The sequence below is a fragment of the Falco rusticolus genome, chromosome 9, assembly GCF_015220075.1.
Source record: "Falco rusticolus isolate bFalRus1 chromosome 9, bFalRus1.pri, whole genome shotgun sequence".
Classification (NCBI taxonomy): Eukaryota; Metazoa; Chordata; class Aves; order Falconiformes; family Falconidae; genus Falco; species Falco rusticolus.
In genome coordinates this window covers 13,305,243-13,326,868 of record NC_051195.1, presented here as the reverse complement: position 1 = coordinate 13,326,868, position 21,626 = coordinate 13,305,243, and the positions used below count along the sequence as shown (strand labels likewise).

At 38.0% G+C, this 21,626-nt stretch overlaps 1 protein-coding gene across 6 annotated transcripts in view; it reads left to right on the top strand.

The window, feature by feature from the left end:
• Positions 1–21,626, top strand: part of BMPR1A (bone morphogenetic protein receptor type 1A) — an 84,689-nt gene that overhangs the window by 45,002 nt on the left and 18,061 nt on the right. For all 6 annotated transcript variants that reach the window (XM_037400947.1, XM_037400943.1, XM_037400946.1 and 3 more), the window contains one exon: positions 14,330–14,537. In XM_037400947.1, the coding sequence (XP_037256844.1) occupies positions 14,471–14,537 (67 nt within the window). In that variant the 5' untranslated portion in view covers positions 14,330–14,470. The remainder of the gene's footprint in view (positions 1–14,329; positions 14,538–21,626) is intronic.

Genomic DNA, 21,626 nt, shown 5'->3' with positions numbered 1-21,626 from the left:
TGCCACTGAATTTCCTTGGTGGCAAACGATTTGCTCAGAGTTAATTCCATAACAAACAGGCTGAGCCACTTCAGGCTCAAACCACAAGTGTGGGGAATGCAGGTCAGTGTGCTCAAAGCATTTTCCGGGAGTGGAGTAACCAGAAGTCCATGTTGTCTTTTGAATCAGTTGAACAAAACAGGAAGTGCCAGTGATTCCACTCCAGAGCTGCTCTGTTCTGTAGCGCGCTGTCACACGTTTTGCTGGTCCTTTGACCAGTATCCTCCTAACTGTGCTTTACTTACTTCCTTTTGGCCCGGCTTATCCCAGGTTATTCTTGTAGGGTGACCATGACAGCGTAAAACAAGAGCCTTCCCTGTGCTAGGCCAAGACTTACCAGATTCAGGCAGGTTGAGTTAAGCTGTCCAGGAATCCCTTAGTTTTACAGTTTTTCTGTTGGCTCTGGCTCAGAAGCTCGTGTTGAAAGTGTAGTGGGTGAGAGATCTCAAAGAAATCCAGATAAGTGGTTATGTAGTAAGAGGAGGCTGAATTTTGTGTTTTTTCCCACCCTCAGATATGTAGATTTTTATGGGGTAGGATGGAGAACTAATTCAAGAACTTAGCCAAGAAAAGTATACAGTGAATGCATTCACAGGACAGTATGAAGATGCTTGTATTGATAGGAATGTATTTTACAATGGGATTATTGTGACATGGATATGTAATTAGAAACATACCAGGTTTTCTTCTTTGCTTATTTGTTGACTTAATGTTTAGATTAAGAATGGTAAAATGTGGTTATCTACTGAATATTAATACAGGGGTTGTTTTTGTTTTCAAGTATTGCTTTTCTTTTGTTGGTTGATGGGTTTGGGGTTGGTTTTTTTTCCTTCCTTGAGGCAGAACCAAGCAGATAAATGTTGCTTTCTGCTGGTACTATTTTGAAGCAGTCTTAAGAAGTCAGTTATGGACTAGGTTCCTCTGAGCTAGGTTTAAATGTCAAGAACATCCTTCTTCAGAGGTTCCAAGGTTATGATAAGGTGAAATGTTTCTGAAGTATTACTGCTGATACGGAATTGCATGGAAATAAATCTAGGGGTCCAGTTAAAATGTATTTCAAAAAGCTAAAGAGCTGCTTGTTAACCTACCAAAATCTAAGATTGATTTAGATAAGGGTCCTTGTTTAACATCCTTAATGTTCGTAAAAGTGTGATAGAAACTTGCTAGTTTTCTTATTTCTAATCCTGATACTACATATCCTTTAAAAAACCTAAATGTACACCTGTAACCTACTCACTTTTTTTCCTCCAGTAAATTTGCTGTTTGGCGGTATTTCCAATCTTTGAATTAATAAGACTTTTTTTAAATAGGGTACATGGAGGGGATGAGGGGATGGTGTGTCTATCAGCCTTACAAAATTAGCATCAACAGTTCTGTTGCTCTTACTGTCTCCATGCCATCAGTAGATGGTACCTTTCTCCCTGCTCTGCCTGTTACTCAGCCAGAGCCTAAGCAGGAGCTAAATCCTTATGTGGACATACAGTCTCATGATAAAAAAGAATATTGTCACTATTCCTGTGACTGGGAAGAAAAATTTAAAAAGCTGAAAAGATCTTTTGGAAATCTTGAGCTAGTGAGAGTGGCTACTCCTGCTGTGGTTGCGTTTAATAAAAATTCAAAATACAGTATGACATGTGTTGCATACTTGAAAGCAAGTAAGTTTCATAATTACTTGGTCTTGTAAATGTTACTTTTAAACATGCGAGAATTTTACAGTTGGTACATTGATAAACTGAAATTAATTCCTTGGAAAATGGAATTGTTTGTCTCAGTGACCATTCCCTGCTCCCCAGAAAAAGCTAATTAGTTATGTAACTCATGTTGTAACTGAAGGAAGACGAAAAAAAATTACAGCTGAAAGTATTTTTTTAAAAAAAATACTCATGCATACTTAGGCAGAAGTGTTTAAACAGAAGTTTAAGCTGCTGTTACTACAAGGGGAGCAGTTAAAACTGAGCATGTAATAATGCATTTATAGTTTTGTGATCTGGGAGGAGTTTATTCTTTACAGTCTGCTGTAATACTTTCCTGTGCCAAAATACCGAGAATATCAAAACTGTGCTTCAGATAGAGCAGATAGACAGAAATGGCTTACTGTGTGTCTTTCACTGTCCTGGGGGATACGAGTAGCAAAATGCTTCTAAGGATTATGAAAGAAATTTTACCTTTTTCTTGTAAAACTGGAATTTGGATAAAGCATGTTCACGTACCTTGTGACAGCCAGTTGATAGCTTATAAAGTAAGTTTTTCAAAGCATTAGCAGTACTAATGTATCAGTTTCCAGATCTGTGAGGGCTTTTTTAACATAGGGCAGAGCTACACGGTGATAATTGATTATTGCAAACTATTGTAGAGACCAACACTTTAAATGGATTTAAAGAGGGTAGAAGAGTACGTTCATGGTGAGTAGATGCCTCTTCAGAGTCATGAATAAATTTTGCAGCAGAGGAAATAAATGTAGTGGGATACCCAGAGAAAGAGCATCCTAATCATTCTCTGAGTTTTGTACTCTTGCCCTCAACATTTCTTCCTGACTCTTTAAGGTCAAGGCACAGGAACGATGGACCGATCTACCTCTGCAGTAGAGCTGTATTTATACCACAGTATTTCATCTGCTGCTTTTGTTTCAGTACAGTTCTTAACTCAAATATGTGTAAAATCTCAAAGTAAAAAGGGGAATGGAAAAAATACCCAGGAAGTGATAAGAGGATTGGTCATTACAAGATACTGTACAGTGATTGATAGAGAAGGTTCAATAATGATGACTTTTTTTTGTCCCCTTTCCTTCTGCCAAAAGTAATTCTTTATTAGCTTCAACTCACAACAATTTCTTCCCATAGTGGAATCTGGTTTTCCTGTAACCCTCAATTTTTCCTTTACAGATTTAATTTGAATCAGCCTTCATTCTTTCCTATTGGAGGTGATTAGTGTAAGCTAAAGAATCGTGAATGAAAGGTTTTGATAGTGGAGATGTAGAAGGAATAAATGACTTTAAAATGCAGTATCAGCCTTGACAGAAGTAACATAAGGAAAGGCAGGATGAGATGTTTATAAGAATGTCATCTTGAATGATTGGGTAATAACTGAATTGCCAAAGTTAATCAAGAGGTGACTTAGGAGGCAGATGGATTCACTTTTAAGATTTTTAGCTCAAGGAACTGTTGAGACATCAGAGGAGATACTTTCAATTTCAAGTTTAAGGACGGTGGGGCAATGGGGGAAATTTTTGCAATAAAAAATAGTGTCCAAATAATTCCTATAGTACTGAGTATAGGTAGTTTGTCATACAAGGGTCAAAGAGGAAAAGTAGGAAAGCAAATGAAATTGATAGAAGGAATATATAGTATAATAACTGTACCTTCTTAGTTTCCTTAGGTCTTAGTCTAGTTGCTTTCTTACAATATGGAGAGAAAAGCAAAGATTTGAATGAAAAAAAAATTTAAGGTTTTTATTAGCTGAATGTAATCTAAACCCGAAACAAACAAAACCAAACTGCTACCTTACATCTTGATGTTTTGATCTTTTTTGCTCTGCTGCACAGAGGTTGTTGAAAACCTTTTCTTTCTTGGTGTATTTAAAGTGACCTTTTTGCACTAAGAAAAGAAGTGGTGTAATTACTTGTATATTAATGGAAGAGATACTACTAATAAAACTATTGAACTCTGAATATTTCAATCTCATTGAACTTTATCTAGTCATGCGTTTTGTGTATATGTTTCATTTTGCGTGAAAAAAAGTAACAGTATTGCTTTAGCACTTCTGTGCAGGGAAATAGGAGAGTATAACTGTTGAAGTGTAAACATTACCTTTGAACTCTGCCTTTGTCTACTTATTGAAAGATTACTGTGTTTGGGTTTAGAAATGTCTTTGAAGCTATATGGATGAAAGTACATTGTTTAAACAACAGTAGTTGTAGTTTGTGCGCATGTGCATGCCATGTTGTTTCTGTAGTTATTTAACCAAGCGGATCTGCAACGCACTTAGAGTTTAATTTCAGTTTGTATTAAAATATATTTTCATCTCAGCAAAACTTGCAGAATACTAACAGAGTAAGGTAGGCTTAGACACATTACATATAGACACTTGGAAATTTTTCCTGGTGCAATAATACTTTCGTACATACACAATTGAAAATTAAGTGTTGCAGATGAAAGTAGAAGCTCAATGCAGTGTAGAATTTATTTTAGATTATTAGTACTGTGGAAGCACATTCTTAGTATAGCTAATTTAATGTCTCCACTGTTTGTGAAGTAACTGTGTGTGAGCAAGTCATGCTTTAAACATAAGTGTTTATCACTCTATGATACTGAGAATAACAGAATACTTTGCAGGTTCTGCATAAGGTAATGTGTGTAATTACAAGATATTTGCTCTCTGGATGGATTCAGGGTTTTATTCCCACTACCCCCCTTCTTTTCTTCTTGGGCCTGTTGAAGCTTTCTTAACCTACTTGTATGTATCAGGGTCCTCCATGCAAGCTCTGGGAGTTACTAGTGAGACAGCTTGTGAGGTTAGTAACCCCAGCTGTCCACCTTGCTCTTTTGTTGGAGGTCAGCGCCTCTGTGGCAGTATCAAGCAAGTGGCAGCTCATCAGCCACAGCTGTTCCGAGCCTGGCATATTAATTTAAACTGCCATCGATTCTGGTTTAGGCCATGCTAGACTTGCCACCGACAATACTTGCTCGTTTCTCCTACTCTTTCTGTGGAGGTGGTACCCTCCTCATGTTTTGTGTCTGGAGCTTGTAATAACCCCAAATGTGAGTTTCTAGGGTGAGTGTTGAGACTCACAGATGACAGAAGAGCTGTTAGCTGACTATTCATATAATTCAAGAGTTCTAAAGAGGGTGAAAGGGCACATTTCAGCAATTTAAAGTTAGAAGGGCAATATAGCTAACGTGAAGAATAAACTTAACGGTTAAATGTAATTTGCAAAGTACATATTTAAAATTTTGTTTCCGAACACTTTAAAGAATAATTCCCTACCTGCCACATCTGTGTTTTAGAAGAGTATAAAGGAGCAGCATCTACTACTTCGTTTACTTGGCCTATCCAGCTATTAAAAGGCTGCTTTGGAAGAGCAATGGAGACTGCTCCTTTGAGAATATCTGTGTGTTATTTACAGTGATTTGTGAGAACAGCTAGGGAGTTTCTCCTATGGGCATGGTAAACAGGTGAGGAAAATGAGGATTAAGACTTACCTTGCCAAGCAGCATTTTGTATTACCACATTGTGATGATGTCGAACTTCTTGCCAGTCTTGTCTCTGCTGTTTGTATGTGTTGAGCAAATACTGTTAAAGAAAGATTTTCTCTTGCCCATTGCAATGAGGAGTGCTGAATTTGATGATTTACAAATTCTGTGGCTTGCTTATGAAGTCACATTTACAAGTGTGTTTTTTATCTTTTTCACAAAATAATGTATCGGTTAATTACGGCAGCAGTTATCTTATAGGTACCAGAACAAAAACCTATATCCACGTTGACAGTTTTAAGCATTTTGAGGGCAAGCAGTTTCCTCCATGTGAAATGTTTTATCTGTTGGCCTTTCCTAATACTGGATCACAGGTCACTTACTTTACAAAGGGGCACCATAGTGTCTTGGTCAGATACCAGAGGGAAAGGATTTGCAGTTGTCTCAGTAGGCAGCAGCGATTCTTGTGTTTAAGGCATGGCTGGTAGCAGTCTGGAGGGGGTTGGTTTGTGTTTTCGGCTGAGGGCCGTGTTGATAAGTAATGCTTTCTGTCCACAATAACTTGAAACTCCGTGTTCCAGGAGTAAATAAAAAAGAATGGAGGGAGTTTAAGGTCTCCCTTCTGATACTTTTTCCTAGAATGTTCTTACCCTCAGCTCTGTTTGGAAAGCGTATCCTTTAATAACTAAAATTATACCCACAACGTGAGCGTGAGGAGTCAGGGCTCTGTGAATAGCATTATCAAGTTGACTCTTTTGACCTTGGTAATTACTAATCTGTGCAATCGGGTATTTCTGAGCCTTGTCAGCCTTGCTTGTTAAAAATGTTATTTATTTGATTGGGTTTTACAAGCCTTGAGTAGGAAAAGAGGATTTAAAGAGAAAATCTGAAAAAAAGAAACCCAACCCCATGTTTATTCTTAAGGGGTAGAGGTCTTCTAGAGGGGAGCTGGCTTGCAGAGGGGGAAGACAGTATTCTTATGCTAATCCACGCTCTGGATAAGGAGCAAAGCAGCCGTGCAAACAATGGAAGTGGAGCCAGAAAGTCTGCTCTGCAGTCTAGCACGCCTTGAAAAGCATGTCAGGCAGGGCGCCTAGGGCTGCTCCGGGGAGGGGCCCGAGCAGAGGGGAGAGCTCCACTCCAACTTACTTTATGGAGCTGGCAGCTAGCCATAAGACTTGGAAAAATCTTACTACCTAGAAAACAAGAATCAAGGGTGGAAGTGAGGGGAAGAGATGTAGCTGCAGTCTATTTTTCACGTTAAAAAACCCAAGCCCCCAAAACCCTGCTGAATTGTCTCATTGCTGCTCTTCTCTTCTTTGTACCAAAATTGAAATTTCAAGCGACGTGTTTCTGAAATAGTTACTATTTTTTCGAAACGGTGGTCTGCGTGAGACGCAGATTTTAGCAACGTGCCCCTCCTCACAAATTAGCTTACACTACCCCCATGTGGGCAAAACGTTCAGATCGGAAAGCGTGTTGGAAGCTGGAGCTGCAGGCTGACCTAAGGATGGCGTTGGGGGGCTTCTGGTTTGCTGCTCCTTGCTCCTTCTCTTGTAGGAGAAACCGATGTCAGCGACTCTGGGGGGAAAGCATGGGTTTGTAGAGCATGCTTTGTTATTGATTAAATTCAGTAACCAAAAAAAGGCAGGCTGTTTCGCTTAGGCACCATGAAATGAAATGAAAAATACGCTCTTTAACCACTGAACAAACCCCCAGTTTCTGGGGAACTCCTAATGAGTCCCAGAATTTGCACAATCACCTTTGCTTTGGAGACAAAAAAGTTGTGAATTTGTTTTTCTAGATTGGACAAAGTTTATAGGTGTAACAGAAACAAGCTAAGACCGTGGGATCTAAGTATAATAAAAGTTTACCCTGTCAGTTTTTTGGTCTGGGGATTTTTTTGACATAGATTAATGAACAATTGTCCTTAAATTAGGGAAAAAGTACTGTAAGGTTGTGAAAACACTCATTAGTCTTCTTTATAGTGCTGAAAGGGATGCTGCACTTGAGAAACCCTTCCTGTGAAAGAATTTGTGCTTTTAAAGGCACTGGCCCTGATTTTAGGGTCCATTGTTCACTTTTTATAAAGTGAACAAATATATACTCAGGATTGAGGCTCAGCTTTTTCCCTTCCTTAGCCTAGTTAATTGTTTGTATAAAATAATTGCAATTCAGAACCAAAATATGTGATAGGCCTTGTAGTGGTATAGTATGGCATAATATTTTCAATAGTGACACGTGAAATTTGTAACAATCTTAATTACTTTTCTCTTGTTGCTTTTGTTTAGTGAACAGAAGGCATTTTTTAAGTAATTTTTTTTTTCCAAACAAAATTTAAAAGGCTTCAGTTACATTCCCAGTTTGGATTTCTTAGATTTAGAGATGGAATGTATTACATGTGGAGACTTTTCTCCCTGTTGACATTGATTGGTATGACAGTAAGGCACTAACAAAAATGATAAATAGATAATAAAAATATTTAAGAGTGATAGCTTCTGGGTACAATAGCAGCAGTTGATGTCATTTATGGTAGAAGCAGCATGGGTGTCTGCCAATTGTCTTAAGGGCAGAAGCTCTCAACTAGCTAATCGCCGAAGTCATGGAGTTGAAAGAGGAGAAATGGGTCAAGATGAATAAAATTGTGTAGTGAAATCCTATTTAAATATGCTCAAATAGGAGAATGTGCCATGTTTGTAACACACTAGGATGTGCCTGAATACCTGATGGTACTGGGAAAACAATGTTGCTGAATTTCATTACTGTTAATTTAATGGCACAAACTTTGTAGCAGTTAGTTAATTGGAATTCCAGAGTAACAGTAAGATGGGCATACAGGAGTCCAATGAGTGGCGTCCCCAATTACCTAATTGTGCTGGGCATGGTAAAAAGCAGCTAGGCTTTAATTTCTTCATGGTTAACAAGTTTGTTTATGAAACAGACAGATATGTCATAATTTAGTAGTTTGGCTTCTGAGTTCTGCCCTAATGTACACACATTCGATATTTGCAAGCAGTGTGAAATCTTCCTTTCATAAGATTTCTGTTAAGAGTATCCGAGGTGGATTTTGGTGAACTTTCCAGCTGCTCAAAAAAAAAAAGTCCTTTTCTAAGACCTTGAACTCTTGCTGCAGAAAGCAGTTGTTAGGGGCTTACATTTTCTGAATGAACAAACTCACCGTTGCAGTCCATGCATGTTAGACATGTGTCATAAATATCCCACAAATAAAACTCAGATACATTTGTGGGGTTTTTTGAGAAGTGTGTAATATACACATACAAGTGTGCTACATTTAACATTTCAGATTTTGTAGTGGTTACTAGAGGGAGCAAGAACACTGAAGTAACTTACACAGTCTTCTGCTTTATAAATTTATGCAGTCACCAATATTTTTAAATAATTCTAATTCAGTCCGCGATTTAGTGGAATTATTTTTGTGAGTTTACACAGATTAGTGCCTAAACAAATAGGGCCTTATTGGAAGTAGGTTTTGTTGATGACCATGCAGCCATGGCAGTCTTCTCCAGCAACTGTATGATTTCTTCATAGATTTTTGTAGTGGATTTACGTGTGTTTTTAATTTAATATAACTGACAGTACTTATGCATAGCTAGTTCGGCTGTTTCAGTAGGCATGCCTTGCAATAAAATAGTAGAAACACGTTTTAAAAGTACACTTGTACAAGTCTTTGACAGAATTACACAGTACAGAATCTGAAACCCGTTGCAACTTCCTTCTTGTTATGGCATTGGTTAAATTAGCTTATTCAAAGTCAAATACTCAGCAGTTAATTGTAGCTCTTTTTGTATTGTGAATAACGAAATTGAGTTGTAAGGGCTCCTGGATCACAGTCTCCTCCTGTCGTGTCACCTGCAGCTACATGAGATGGTGGCCTTTGTAAACTAAAGGCTAATTAAGTTTTTGGACACTATTTAGTTTGCAAATCTGCCTTAGAACCTTCTAACCAGTGGTTAGGAATTGTCTTCTAATTTCTGATCTAAATAAATTTTAATGGCTAATCCATATGTAGTTGTTGTTGAACCAGGAATTTTCTTCAGGTTGAATAGCTGTCTTTTTTCCCTAGTGTTTATTCCTGTGTTACACTTTCAAAGAGTAATCATTTTGCTGCCAACTTTCACACTATTAATATTTCATTTCTTTTTGTCTCCATTCATAGGGCTTTCCTGTTCTCCAGATAATATTATCAATCCTAGGCATATGTTGGATTTATCTATCATACTGTCTCTGTGCTGTCCGTGTTTTACCGTTTCTCCTGGGAAGGTTCCCTAGGAAATCCTAGAGTTGTGTTTGTCTGTTTGTCCCAGCAACATCACATGGATGTGTCTGATGTTCTGTAATTGTTAAGTCTACTTGACTCCTTGGACATAGCATCTCTTGTGCATGAATGCCTAGTCTATGTGAAGCAGAAATTCTTCAGGGTTACCAATATGCATAACTTTCCCAATTTCATGCCCTTGTATTTCATTCTGTTTCTGTAACTTCGGTTCTTCATGTGATCCAAATATTCCTGCATAAAACCAACACTCAGCTGAATTGACAATTCATGTATGTCAGCAAGGTCTGTCAAAGTTTTACTTTCTGTGTTTAGCTCATTAATGAAAAGGGTAAGTATTCTTGAATCAGGCTGATTCAGGAATCAAGGTCCTTGAACATCATTTGAACTACACTGGTAATCTCTGTTCTTGAAATTACTTGTCATCTGCCCTGTAGTGAATTCTTTACTGTTCTTACAATCCCTCTTTTCTTCATCCAAATTCATAGTTTTCTTTGTGGTAGCATATCAGGCTTTTTAAAGTTTTAATACAAAAGTTGTTGCTGCATACTGGCTTTGACAGTTCGGGTTATTTCTGGCATTCTCTTCCACCTCAAAGTTCTGTTCAAAACTGTACATGTCATTGAAGTAATACCCTTATGGTTACCTAAGTTGCTTCTTATCCCCGTTACACATAGGAGACTAAATGTTTTTCAGTTTTGCTTTGGCAAATATATTTAGTTGGTATTGTATGTACTGCTGCAGATGTTTTGAAATGTCTGTTGACATGGATTTAATGTTCTAATTCTTGTGAAGTCTGAGACTGACGTTTCTTTTTTCATATGTTCCCCTTTTACAATACTGTCTTTGTTCTTATGTTCAGCACTATCATTCTTTATTGAAATTTGGGACAGTGCAGCTCATTTCGTTTGGGGATCATGCTGTTAAAAATATTACAGAGCCACATCTAAAGAACAGTTACCACTGAACTGGTTTTAGAATCGTTTTGGACCATATGACAAATCTTGCACACTTCAGCTTCGTATGTTTGGAGTCGTATGGAGTGTAGGGCTAGACTGCCGTGATAGTGCTGTGAATTCACAGATGAGTTCCAGTTCAGACACCATCCCACCCCAACCCCAGTTTTAATAACAAAAGCATTTTCTTCAATAAACTAATTTTAGGAAGGATAATAAATTACACTGTAGACTACAGTGGGTGTTACAGTTGATGAATAAATTACTTCTTAGCAGAATATAGTTGAATGCTTCTTCATGGCTACAGTAGGAAAAAAGAGAGCTCGAGGACTTTGAATTCAACTGATTGGCTTATGGGTTTGAATTTCTTCAGCATGCTCTGTTGGCAGAGTAGTGTTCCAGGTGTTAATTGGCACTTTAACATATTTGAAGTAGCCATTCAGTTGTGTCTTTTTACACTGTTAATATCAGACAAGTTTTGGAGAAGTTCCAGCTGTCGCTCACTTTAGATAGCGTGCCTTAGTGGGGGGCTACCAGTCTTCCTCTTTAATAGGAATCCAGAAATGGTTCAGAAAAGCTGTTACTGCAGCCTCTTCAGTTTTGTCAACTGTATTTTTTTTTTTTGTTGTTGTGGTTAGTTTTGGTTTTAGTAAAAGATACTATCACAGGAAGGTCGTAACTGCATTGTTGGGGGGTGTGGCATTTGTTAGAAGGAGTAAAACAACTAGTCGGTTTTTGGAAACTTTTTCTTTAATGCTGTTAAACTGCATAGCTATATTGGAGTGCCACAGGTGATTTTAAGAACAAAATGTTCTCAAAATAGTTTTTGTTTCTGGGAAAGAGCAATATAGGCTGTTAGAGACCTGATTGTCTTTGTTTAGCTCAGAAACTTACATAAGAAAAAGGAAGAACAGCTCAAAGGATGACTAAAAACCACCTGAAATCTCTTCTGATAGTCATGGGAGGAAGGCTCTGCTGAATATTACTGCGGTGACTGAAAAAAAATATGCCTCAACCCGTCCACATTATGTTTTTGACAAAACTTTGTTGCTTCTGTAGTGTGGGCAGTAGAGTAGGACATGTGCCCACACTGCAGTTCATGTAGTCCACCTTGGGACTTGTAATTGTAAATTGCTAGTTTTCCATTGATGGCTTAAGCTCACCTGCCCAGCGGTGAAATGTTGCAGCAAGGCTCATCGGAGCTTGTCTGCCCAAGCTTTGCAGCCAGCTGCAGGGCTTTCCTGGCTAAGGGCGAACTTGACCCTGACAGTAGCAGCACAGAAAGGTAAGTAACAGTATTAAGGTGTTACGTGCATTTCAGCGGAAGAGAAGGGAATTGCAGCCCTTCTGGGTTTTACTTTCCATTTTAGAGGTACTTCTAAATGCTGAAAAGCATTTTAAAATCAGAATGATTTTTAAATGGGGAATTATAACAGAGCTTGTTCTCAGCATCATTTTATTACATGTAAATACATATAAAATGTATATAAAAACATTTTAATACATATACATCTGTAAGAAGTGAAATATTAACGAAAGGAAGATTCAGTCAAGTCAAAATACCGGTTCTAAGTGGAGAGCATTATATTCTTGAATAGGCCTGGACAACATTTTTGAATAATACCTTCAATTGTCTCACTGAACAAAAATCACCATGAAATTGCAAATGAGTTGCATTAAAATGTTCTTTTTTCCAGTTCTTGATTTCTTTCATAATGTACTGTGTGCTATGGTGGTAGACACACATTGCACATTAAGCGCCTGAGCCACTCTCTTACCTTACTGAACTGGGGAGCGAGATCACCAACTTTCTGAAAGTTTAAAACACTCCTCCCCTTGACATGCGGAAGAGTGAGAATACGTAGTCCTTACTGAAACTTGCACCAAGACAGACAGAAATGATTTTAAGATAGACTTTAAACAGATTATTAGTGGTTTTTTTCCCTCTTTCATGGACTGCAAAAACAATACTGTAAATAAAGCCTTTGGTTTTTTACTATATACAGGCTGTTGGCAGTTTTTGTCTTCCACGTGTTTTATGAAGTTCATTGCAGCTGAAACACAGAATAAAGTCATAGTACTTACAGACTGACGTTGCTGGCCCGATGTTTTTATAGCTAGAAGGACGTTCCCTGCCAGCTGTCAGAATCGGTCCTGTTTCTTATGATTAGGAAACACTAAAAGAGAGTGAATGTTGCTTTTACCTCTTGCCTTGCCAGGAAGTTTTATTTCAAGGTTACTAGTGCTTAGGACGTCTGCAAATGGTGTCGTTTGAGGCCGTCCCCCGGCAGGACTGGTGGCAAATGCCGGGGTGGCTGGGCGGCAGTGGTGGTGGGCAGGCGCCCGGCCGGAGCTCACCCCCAGCTTCCTCTGGCGCAGGGATGCTTTGTTGCTTCATTAGGGAGAAGTCAGAGACGTGTGAAAAGTAGGCCAGGGGTCAGGGCAGCCTGCCCTGGCCCCGCTGAAATTGAAAGTGACGGACACCTCCCAGCTCAGCCGCTAATTTGCCTCCATGTTAAATGCCTCCGAAGCACTAATTAAAATGAAAAGTTCTTGGGTCTCACCGACAGACAGATTGCGTTATTGATGGGGGAAGCGGCCACCAACAGTAATTGCAGCGCATCCCCGAGCGAACACCGGTTTTGGCATTCATGAGCAGCGCCAGGCTGACAGGGGTCAGAGGGGTCAAGCCCACTGAAACAAGAGGCCGAGGGAAGGCAAAATCAGCCCTCTGTTTGTCTTTGTGCAACGTCGCTTTTGTTGCGATTAACCATTTAGGTGTTCGAGCTGCTTTTTAGTCCTTTGAGGCCCAATTATGCTTCCCTTGTGAATCGCTGTAGAAAGTTCGTTAAGCGGAACGTTACCACAAACTGTTGCAGTCTGAAAAAGTAACTTCTTATTCAGTTTGGCTGTCTTGGCTATGTGTTCATCCACCTGATGAGTAGAATTATATTTTATCTTTGGAGCAAATGGCATGTGCATATAGTAGCATCATTTTTCAGGAGGGATTATTTTGTACAAAACTTGGGTATACAGAAAGGTATAAGGATTTTGAATTGGAGTTAACAGATTAATAATAAATGCTCATTGGTATTGTGGACTGAGCTAACTTTCTTTTTTCCAGAAAACACTGTATGAAGTAGTAGTCTACAGTAAGAGGGACTGGGATATAGTCAATGCTAAGTAAGAAGTTTCTTAATTCAAATGTTCAATGAGGTTGTGGTGGTGTTTTTTTTAAAGATAGTACTATTCTAGAAGCCAAAAGTAAAGTTGTAAGTAAATTAGGTAACTAAACCAACTATTTTAATACAAATTTAGATTTCATCCAGCAGAGACTAGGTTTTTCTTGCAATAAAGCTTCTCTGCAAGCATTTTTTCAACTGGTGGCTCAACGTGGTGGTGTCCTTTCTCCCGCAAGATTATGGGAAGTCACCACTGGGTTTCATTTTTAAGAGAAATAATGAGTGTAAATTTAAATTTCTGTAAAAAAAAATAATTCATTTTCAATTACTGTTACATGTTAATCTGTTGAATGCTACCTGAAAGCTGTATGTGAGTATAAAATATATGGCTGTGACTAGTGAGTTAACATGTCTAACATTTTTGGTAGGCATGTAAAAACATTCCTGTGGGTTGTTACCAAAAATGCATATTTCAGAAGAATCCTGCTATTCAGTTGAGTAGTAAATATGGCTAATGTTTTGAGTTATTAATCTTAATAAGCATAGACATTTTTAATTAGTTTTTGCAGCCACATGGTTATGATCAATGTGACGAAAAATCTTGAGGGGTTTTTATTGTTTTAGAAATGCAAGGAGTTTCTTAACACTTTGTTTTACTGTATCTTTCAGGAAACGAAGTTGGAAAAGTTACAAAAGCATCTTCGCAGTCAGGCGCCAAATCTTGTATCAGGCTTCACCAAACAGACTAAGCTTAACCTTTGTCAAGCAGAAGGGCCAGTCGCCTTGCACAGGAAGGATTAAAAGTGAACAATGACTCGATTGAGAGTTTATGAGCGATTGCTTGGAGCCTATCTGCTCATCATTCTCCATGTTCAAGGTAAATATGTACTAGTGGAAATAAGTTTATATTTTTGATCTCTGAGTCATGTGTATTCCAGTGGTTGGGGTAGGGTTTTTTTGTTGGGGGTGTGTGTTCTTTTGCAGGCAGGTGGCTTATCTGCCTGACATGCATATAGACACTTCCCTAAAAAGGACATTATAATGGTCACGTGTTGTTGTAGCATAGATATAGATTAAGTCTATTTTAGCAAATGCTTAAATAGAAACAGTACCAGAAATGCATAGTACACTATGGAGCAAGTTATATGAAAGCAGAATTGAAGGTTTGACTTTCTGAATTTGTTCCCTGTATGTGTGCATCTTTGATCCCTTTAAACTTGACTCACTGAAGAAGTTGCAGAGTGTGGTTCTCCATGCCTTCTGATGTTCCCGACAGCCAAGAGATAGTGTGGTGTGACAAATCTAAATAAACTTGTTACAGCTACTCAGTGGGCCACAGTGAGGCTATGGGATGTTTGCGATAGTCTGGTTTTTAGTTGGCGAAGATACTCGCTTGTATGTCTGTTGCCTTTCCAACCATCGGTTATCAAAAGCTTCTGCAAGTCCGGTTATCGTTAGGACTTTTAACTCCTTGGTTAAATTGGGTTGAATTAAAAAGTATTGGGAACTGACCAATGTGAGTGTTTCCGGCTCTATCGGGAACGGAAGTCTTAAGTCTGAAGATTATAACTAGTTTGTGGGAAAATCCATTTTATTATTATTTTCTTAGTTCTTATTAGCAACTGTACTGTACCCGTTAGATCTGATTCTGTAATTGCTTGTAGTTCAGAGAAGCGTTAGAATAGCAGAATGGTATCTGAGCTGTTAGTGGTATTGCATTCTCATGTTTGGGACATGAACAGTAGCACTCTGCGTGCCCACCAAGTATGTACATCCATCGTTGGTCTCTGTGTTAGATTTCTCATTCTCCCAGCTGTGCACCTCTCATGTTTGAGTTGAGTACACAGAGCTTTCCGTATGTTTCAAGGGAAAAGCAAGGCTGATTTGGCAGTGCCAATTTCAATACTTCAATATAAAAGGTTTTATGTTCTCTTTCCATACTTATATCAATTATTGCTTAGTGCTTGATTTTATTTTGAGATGTTCTTTGAGCTATTTACTTTCAAGAATAACAATTCAGTGAACCTATTAAAATGGGGAGAGGAGGAAGCCTGGTAAGTACCTAAATAGCAGTCTTTCTGTTCTGTTTCTGGTGGGTACTAGTGGATTAAAGGATTTAGCAGAGCTGTCTCTGGTGGGGCTATGCTCGATACGTAGCTTGACAACTGATTTGTAACAGCAAACGTGAATCAGATGTATAATGGCCTGCCCCTTCCAAGCCACCTGATCCCACCTCATCCCCTGTGCTGGTATTTATCCTCCTGTAGTCAAGTGCCAAGGTGTACTTGGGAACTATTGGAGCTTCTAACCCTGGGAGGAGCACTCAGGCAGTGCACAAGACTGTACCCTTAAACATAACCCAAAACTTTATTAAGCAGTAAATATAAATGACACTGAAGATATTTCTCTGGAATTGACCAGGGATGAGCTGTCAGCTACACTAGTAGACCCAAATTAAATGAATAGCGAGCATGTCAGTGCAAGGAGGATCATCTTTAAGCTCTTTCAAGTACCATCCCACACACACATTCACAGCTAAGCTTTAATGGAACAGAAGTCTTCTCCCAGGATCTTTGCAGAATGGCACTTCGTTGAAGATACTTAAAACTGCCGTTCTTCCTTCTGAGTTTCCTGTGGGGTTCAGTCCAGGAGGCTACCATGAGCACACTGAAGGCTTCTGTATCATTGAGTGCAGCCTACAGAACTGTAAACACTTTTCTTCCAAAACTGGGCAAGTGTTCCTGTATAATTGCCAAGTTATTTGAGCGCTTTCATCTTTTTAGCCTGCAGGGGCTCAGAATAGTGTCTCCTAACTTTTAGGTATGTGCTTTAAGTGCTGATGTTTGGCTTCATTTACTCATGTGTGTGTGTGTATGCATGCACATGTATTTCAGAAGTGAGGAAGAGCATGAGTCTTAAGTTTGAAGCTTTGGCATTGCAGCAAGTATTTTGAGGTTGAAAGCAACAAAACAAATACAAATCCAGGATTCTTCCATCTTTGGTCTTTGTTACATTAGTTAAGCCGGGAGAGGGAAATTCACAAGACCAGTTCCTCTTTCCGTTGTGGACTTAAAATTTTTAATTGATGAGAAATAGCGCAGTCTGTTTAGACAGAAATAGCCTAGTTTGGATATAGCTGAAGCTTGTAGTACAGATTTACAAATATTTACAGGTAGCTGAAAGGTGATTAGATTCATAATGGGCACAAATCACAATAAATGAAATTTTGGTGAGAAGTTAGGAAAGAAATTTTCACTGTGAATGTGGGTTAAGCATTAGAACAGGCTTCCTGGAGAGGTTGCGCAATACCCTTCTGTAGACAGTCACTTTACCAGAATGACACTGAACAACCTGGTCTCATGTGCAAGTTGGACCTCGTTTGACCAGCTGGTGGTACCAGGTGACTTCCAGAGGTCTCTTCCACTCTAAAATAACTCTCGGACATAGCACTTTGCTGTGGAGCTTGTTCTACTAGTATTCAAGAAGTTTTGCTGTTTCTTGCAGAAGATACCAGCTGCTTCTCTTCAAGAGGCTGCTGGGAGCAATATACTTTGCTCTCTTTACTGAAGTTATAGTTTCCCCTTTGCATTAGTCAATATTCAGCACTTTACTCAAAGGCAATAGCAACTGAAGGAACAAATTTTTTTTCTCTCCAGATACAAACAGGAACAATAATACAAACTTACAGGTCTTACAGTGACTTTAAATTACATTAACTCCTTCCATGATCATATTTATTAATAAATGCTTCAATAAATAACTACTAAAAAATAATACAGGTAAAATAAGTTTAAGGACTGTGTAAAAAAATATGTTTTTTCAGCTTCTAAAGAAGAAATTGTCTTAGGAATATTTCTGACTTTCAAATCAATACTGAGTGAGTTCTGAAAGCCATGGGAAAGTTGCGCTTGCTGAAATGTTGTTGATTCTTTGATGCAAGTTGCCTAAAGGCTTGTCTTCAAACATGTGAAGTATGCTTGGTTTCTAGGGGTGGTGAGCAGAAAAAGTCAAGTCTTTCTACTTGTCCCTAAATTCATGGAAGAGTTGTGCTTGGGAGGAGGAAAGAATAAAGTTGATTAGTCTTCAAATGTTTGAAATTTTTATAGGAAAGAGGAAATCTAAAGTGAAAAGTCAAAAAAGTGGAAATTTCAAGTGGAAAATAGTTTCAATAGGAAAAATATATGCAGGATGTTAGAAAAATGCATCTTAAAGGAATCAGTAGAAGTGGAGAAGACACATTGTGAGGAATTGAAGAGAATGTGTGATTTACAGAAAAAGGAGGGAAAAGCAAGAGAAAGCAGAAACACACGGCATGTGTACTTTCAGTGACTGGCATCCAGCTTAATGGTTTGCTCTCTTGTTTTGGAGGCTTCTTGAAAAATGGTATGGTTTTCGGGGCTTACCAAGACCTGAGAGAATGATAACAAGTGTGTCTGTATATGTACGTGTATGTATACGCGCCATATTCCTTAATAGGTAACTTTAAAAAAACAAGTGGCTGCAGGTTTGATTAATGTGAAAATGTTCTTACAACAGCAGCAGAAACCAGACAATAATGTCATGGAATCGGTGAATGGTTGCCGTTTCTCAGGTTGGTACTATGGAGCAGGTGGACACAGTGGTTACCCTCTGGATTGTATCTTCTTTATGGTTTATGGGACTTTTTCACTTCTGTTGAGAAATGGTCGAAAATAATAAGCCTGGGTGGCAGACAGATTTAATAGCAAGCTTTTCAAGCAAAACATTTTTGTATTTCCTTTGTTGCTGTGGAAGGCCTTTGCAATATTTTTTAGACCTGTGACTTGGTCTGCATCTTCATCCACCTACTTTTGCTCATGTAAGGCAAGAGGTTGTCAGCATCATTGTAGTTGAGGACTGTGGTAAATGTGCTTTTGTTTTGCCACTAGTGCAGGTTTTAGTTCAGAGAACCAGTTTTACTACAGAGTGCTTTCTTTTTTTTTTTTTTTTTTTTTTTTTTTTTTTGCAATGCACTGAATTGATGAGCATAACCAATCAATCTATGGAATGGAGTACTTAATGTATACTTAAACACGTTCTCCTAAGTCTTGTATTTTTGTTACTGTCAGTTTACTGTGTGATGTAATGTTAGATGTGTGGTTCAGCACACCTTTGTGTTCTTTAGAGGCACCACAGAAGACCAGGGTTTTAATCCTTGTAAATTAGTTGACTAAAAAGTATTAATAGCATTCAATATGTATGAAGAAAGCTTTATTAAAAGTTAAATTTAAAAATAATTAATGTTACTATTAAATATTAAAATGAACTTATTAAAGTTGGCATTGTCATTGAACTGAAAAAATCTGTTGATTTGATTTCACTGTCATATTTAATTTTATTCAAAGGTTTGACGTAGAAAAGGAGATTACTTTCTTTTTTTAACTTTTATGCATTTTCTGAATTTCAAGTGAAATATTTACTGATTTTAAACATATAAACTAATCTGAGATTTAGAAAGTATTCTAAAATCTGCAGAAGGAACTTAGAGTCAGAAGCAGATTCATTCCTTGAGGAGCGTAGTTCTGTTTAGCTGTGATTTCCTCAATCACTACAACTGTTTTTAAAACACACAGGCAGCACACATGTGATGTTAAACATTTGTCTGATTAAAGTTATTTTAATGGATTATTAAAAGGTTATATTTTTCTTTATTATAATCTCACATTTAGTTTTAAGTAACTTACTCCTTAGGAGTCCATTTAATTTAAATTAGAATGCAGTGTACTTTTTTCTTAAAGTAAAATAAACGTAAAATTTTCTTGTCTCTGGCTCTTGTATTGAATACATACGAACAGAGAGCAGTCTTCAGAAGTGACTTTAGTGGGGAAGGGAAGTGGGAGCCTGGGGATTACTGGTTAGGAAGGTAGGGGGGCAGGGGCTGCCTGTCTGTTGAGCAATGGTGTAGCTGCTGGGAGAGCTGGAGGGTGGTAGAGAGATTTTAAAGGAGTAGTCTGGGAACCTGCTGTGATTTTTTAGGAACCAGTTCTTCTAGATGGAGCTACCTCTAACATGCCTGATCTTTGGAGATCACAGCCTTGATACATGAAAAGGCACTACAGGGAGAATTATGGATGAAACGCCAGACACAGAGCTCATAGAAGCATTTAAGATATTTGCACTCATTAAAAAGATTTTCCTGATTTTTTTTTTTAATTATTTTGTGTTTTAAGAAAAAGTCCTTTACTCGGGCTGTATCAGTTGTACCAAGGTTTAATTCACATAGCAGTACATGTTTGATCATTATGAAAGCTTGTGATAGGCAGAAAGGTGAAACGTCCTTGTTGGAGTGGATGTATTTGCAGTATCTGCATACTAAAGCAAGAAAAAGTAATTGAAAACTACCACATAAAATTTTCTGGGTATGTTTTTTTCATAGGGAAGGCATATCTAATGTAAAAAGCATTGGTACAAGTTTAATCTTTTATGAAAAGAGCCCAGTGTGGGCAAGCCCAGAGGGTCTGCTAGCCCCAGCATATACAGTTTTAGCACCAGCACGAAGGCAGGTGAAGGTGGTCTTCTGAAAAAGAATCCTTTAATTTAAATACTGAATTTATTGGGATTTACAAGCTTGGATCAGAATAGCTACAAAGAAATGCTGATAGTACTGTACTTCTGCTAGGAAAAATCCCTTTTAAGGGTAATGTGCTCCGGAATAAAAATGTTTTTATGTGGAACATCTATATTATGAATTCAGAAAGCTGTTGAACAACTTGAATGCTGTAGGCTGTTCGTTCTAGCATTGCAGCTTTATTTGTGGACGTAGAGGGGATACAGTTAAATTATAGGCATAATTTGGCTTTTGTATTTGTCTTCTTTCATTTACTGCTCTCTGTCTCTGCATTTCTTAGTAGGCCAATTTTTTTATGGGTTACAGAAATCTTTTCTTAGATCAGAAGAGTTAACGAAATTATATATGTATCCTGGCATTGAGTTGCAACCAAGTTAGCTCAGTTTTTAGTGCTGCTAACCCTTCACTGTCACGCACAGTACTTGTTAAAAATTATCCATATTAGTATTAGTATTTGAAGCCATGCTTTCAAGTAGACTTACGTAAGTTTCTAACCTCGTGGGATTTTTAATATACTGAGCTTCTTTAAAATACATTTTATAGTCTAACATATTTTCTGTGATTGAAAGAAGTAGTTATTTGAATAATTTATATTTTTCGATCAAGGGTTGGATATGATACACTGGCAGGCATTGTTTTATTTTATTAAAAAAAGTTTAATTTTAAATGGAAAGCCATTTAAATGTCTCCTTATCTGTAGCAGCTGTTAACACTTCTAGAAATTTAAAATTAATGCATTATGTATGGGACAATGTTGTGATGGGGCAAAGCAGAAGAGAAACTGGGAACTTGGAGGTCCCATCAGCTTGTTTCTATTTATCGTCTTATGCTGTGGTTGCGTGAGAAGAGAATGTACTATCACTCTGATATTTTATTGAATGTTGTTTGTTTTTGAAATGTGGTAAAATACATATTATAGAGCAGTTTGTATGTTTAAAGGTATATGATACTGTCATTCTCAAGCCTGGATAACAGGCTGAAACTGATCCACAGTCTTGAACAAGTCCTCCAGTGTGCAACAGTTCATTTGCTGCTACTGCGTATTATTTTGCCCCACCAGCCTTCTGCAATTTACGGGTAGAGGGTAGGAAATAATGAAGAAAGAAGCTTTGTTGTGCCTGAAATCTCTGGGTACTGTATTTTGGTGCAGACTTACTTCTTTTGAAGCTGTGTGTATTAATGCATAGCACTTACACCTTTGAAGGTTATGTTAAGATTTATATGTGTGTTCCTTAGCAGCACCGCAGAGCTGACAACTGCATGTCGTGGAAAAGAAGCCATTAATTACATCATCAACTACTGTAGTGTCACAAGATCCCTAAAACATGATCCTCTCTTTCTCTGTCCTGCTCCCAGAAGGAAGATAAAGAAGCGTGAATG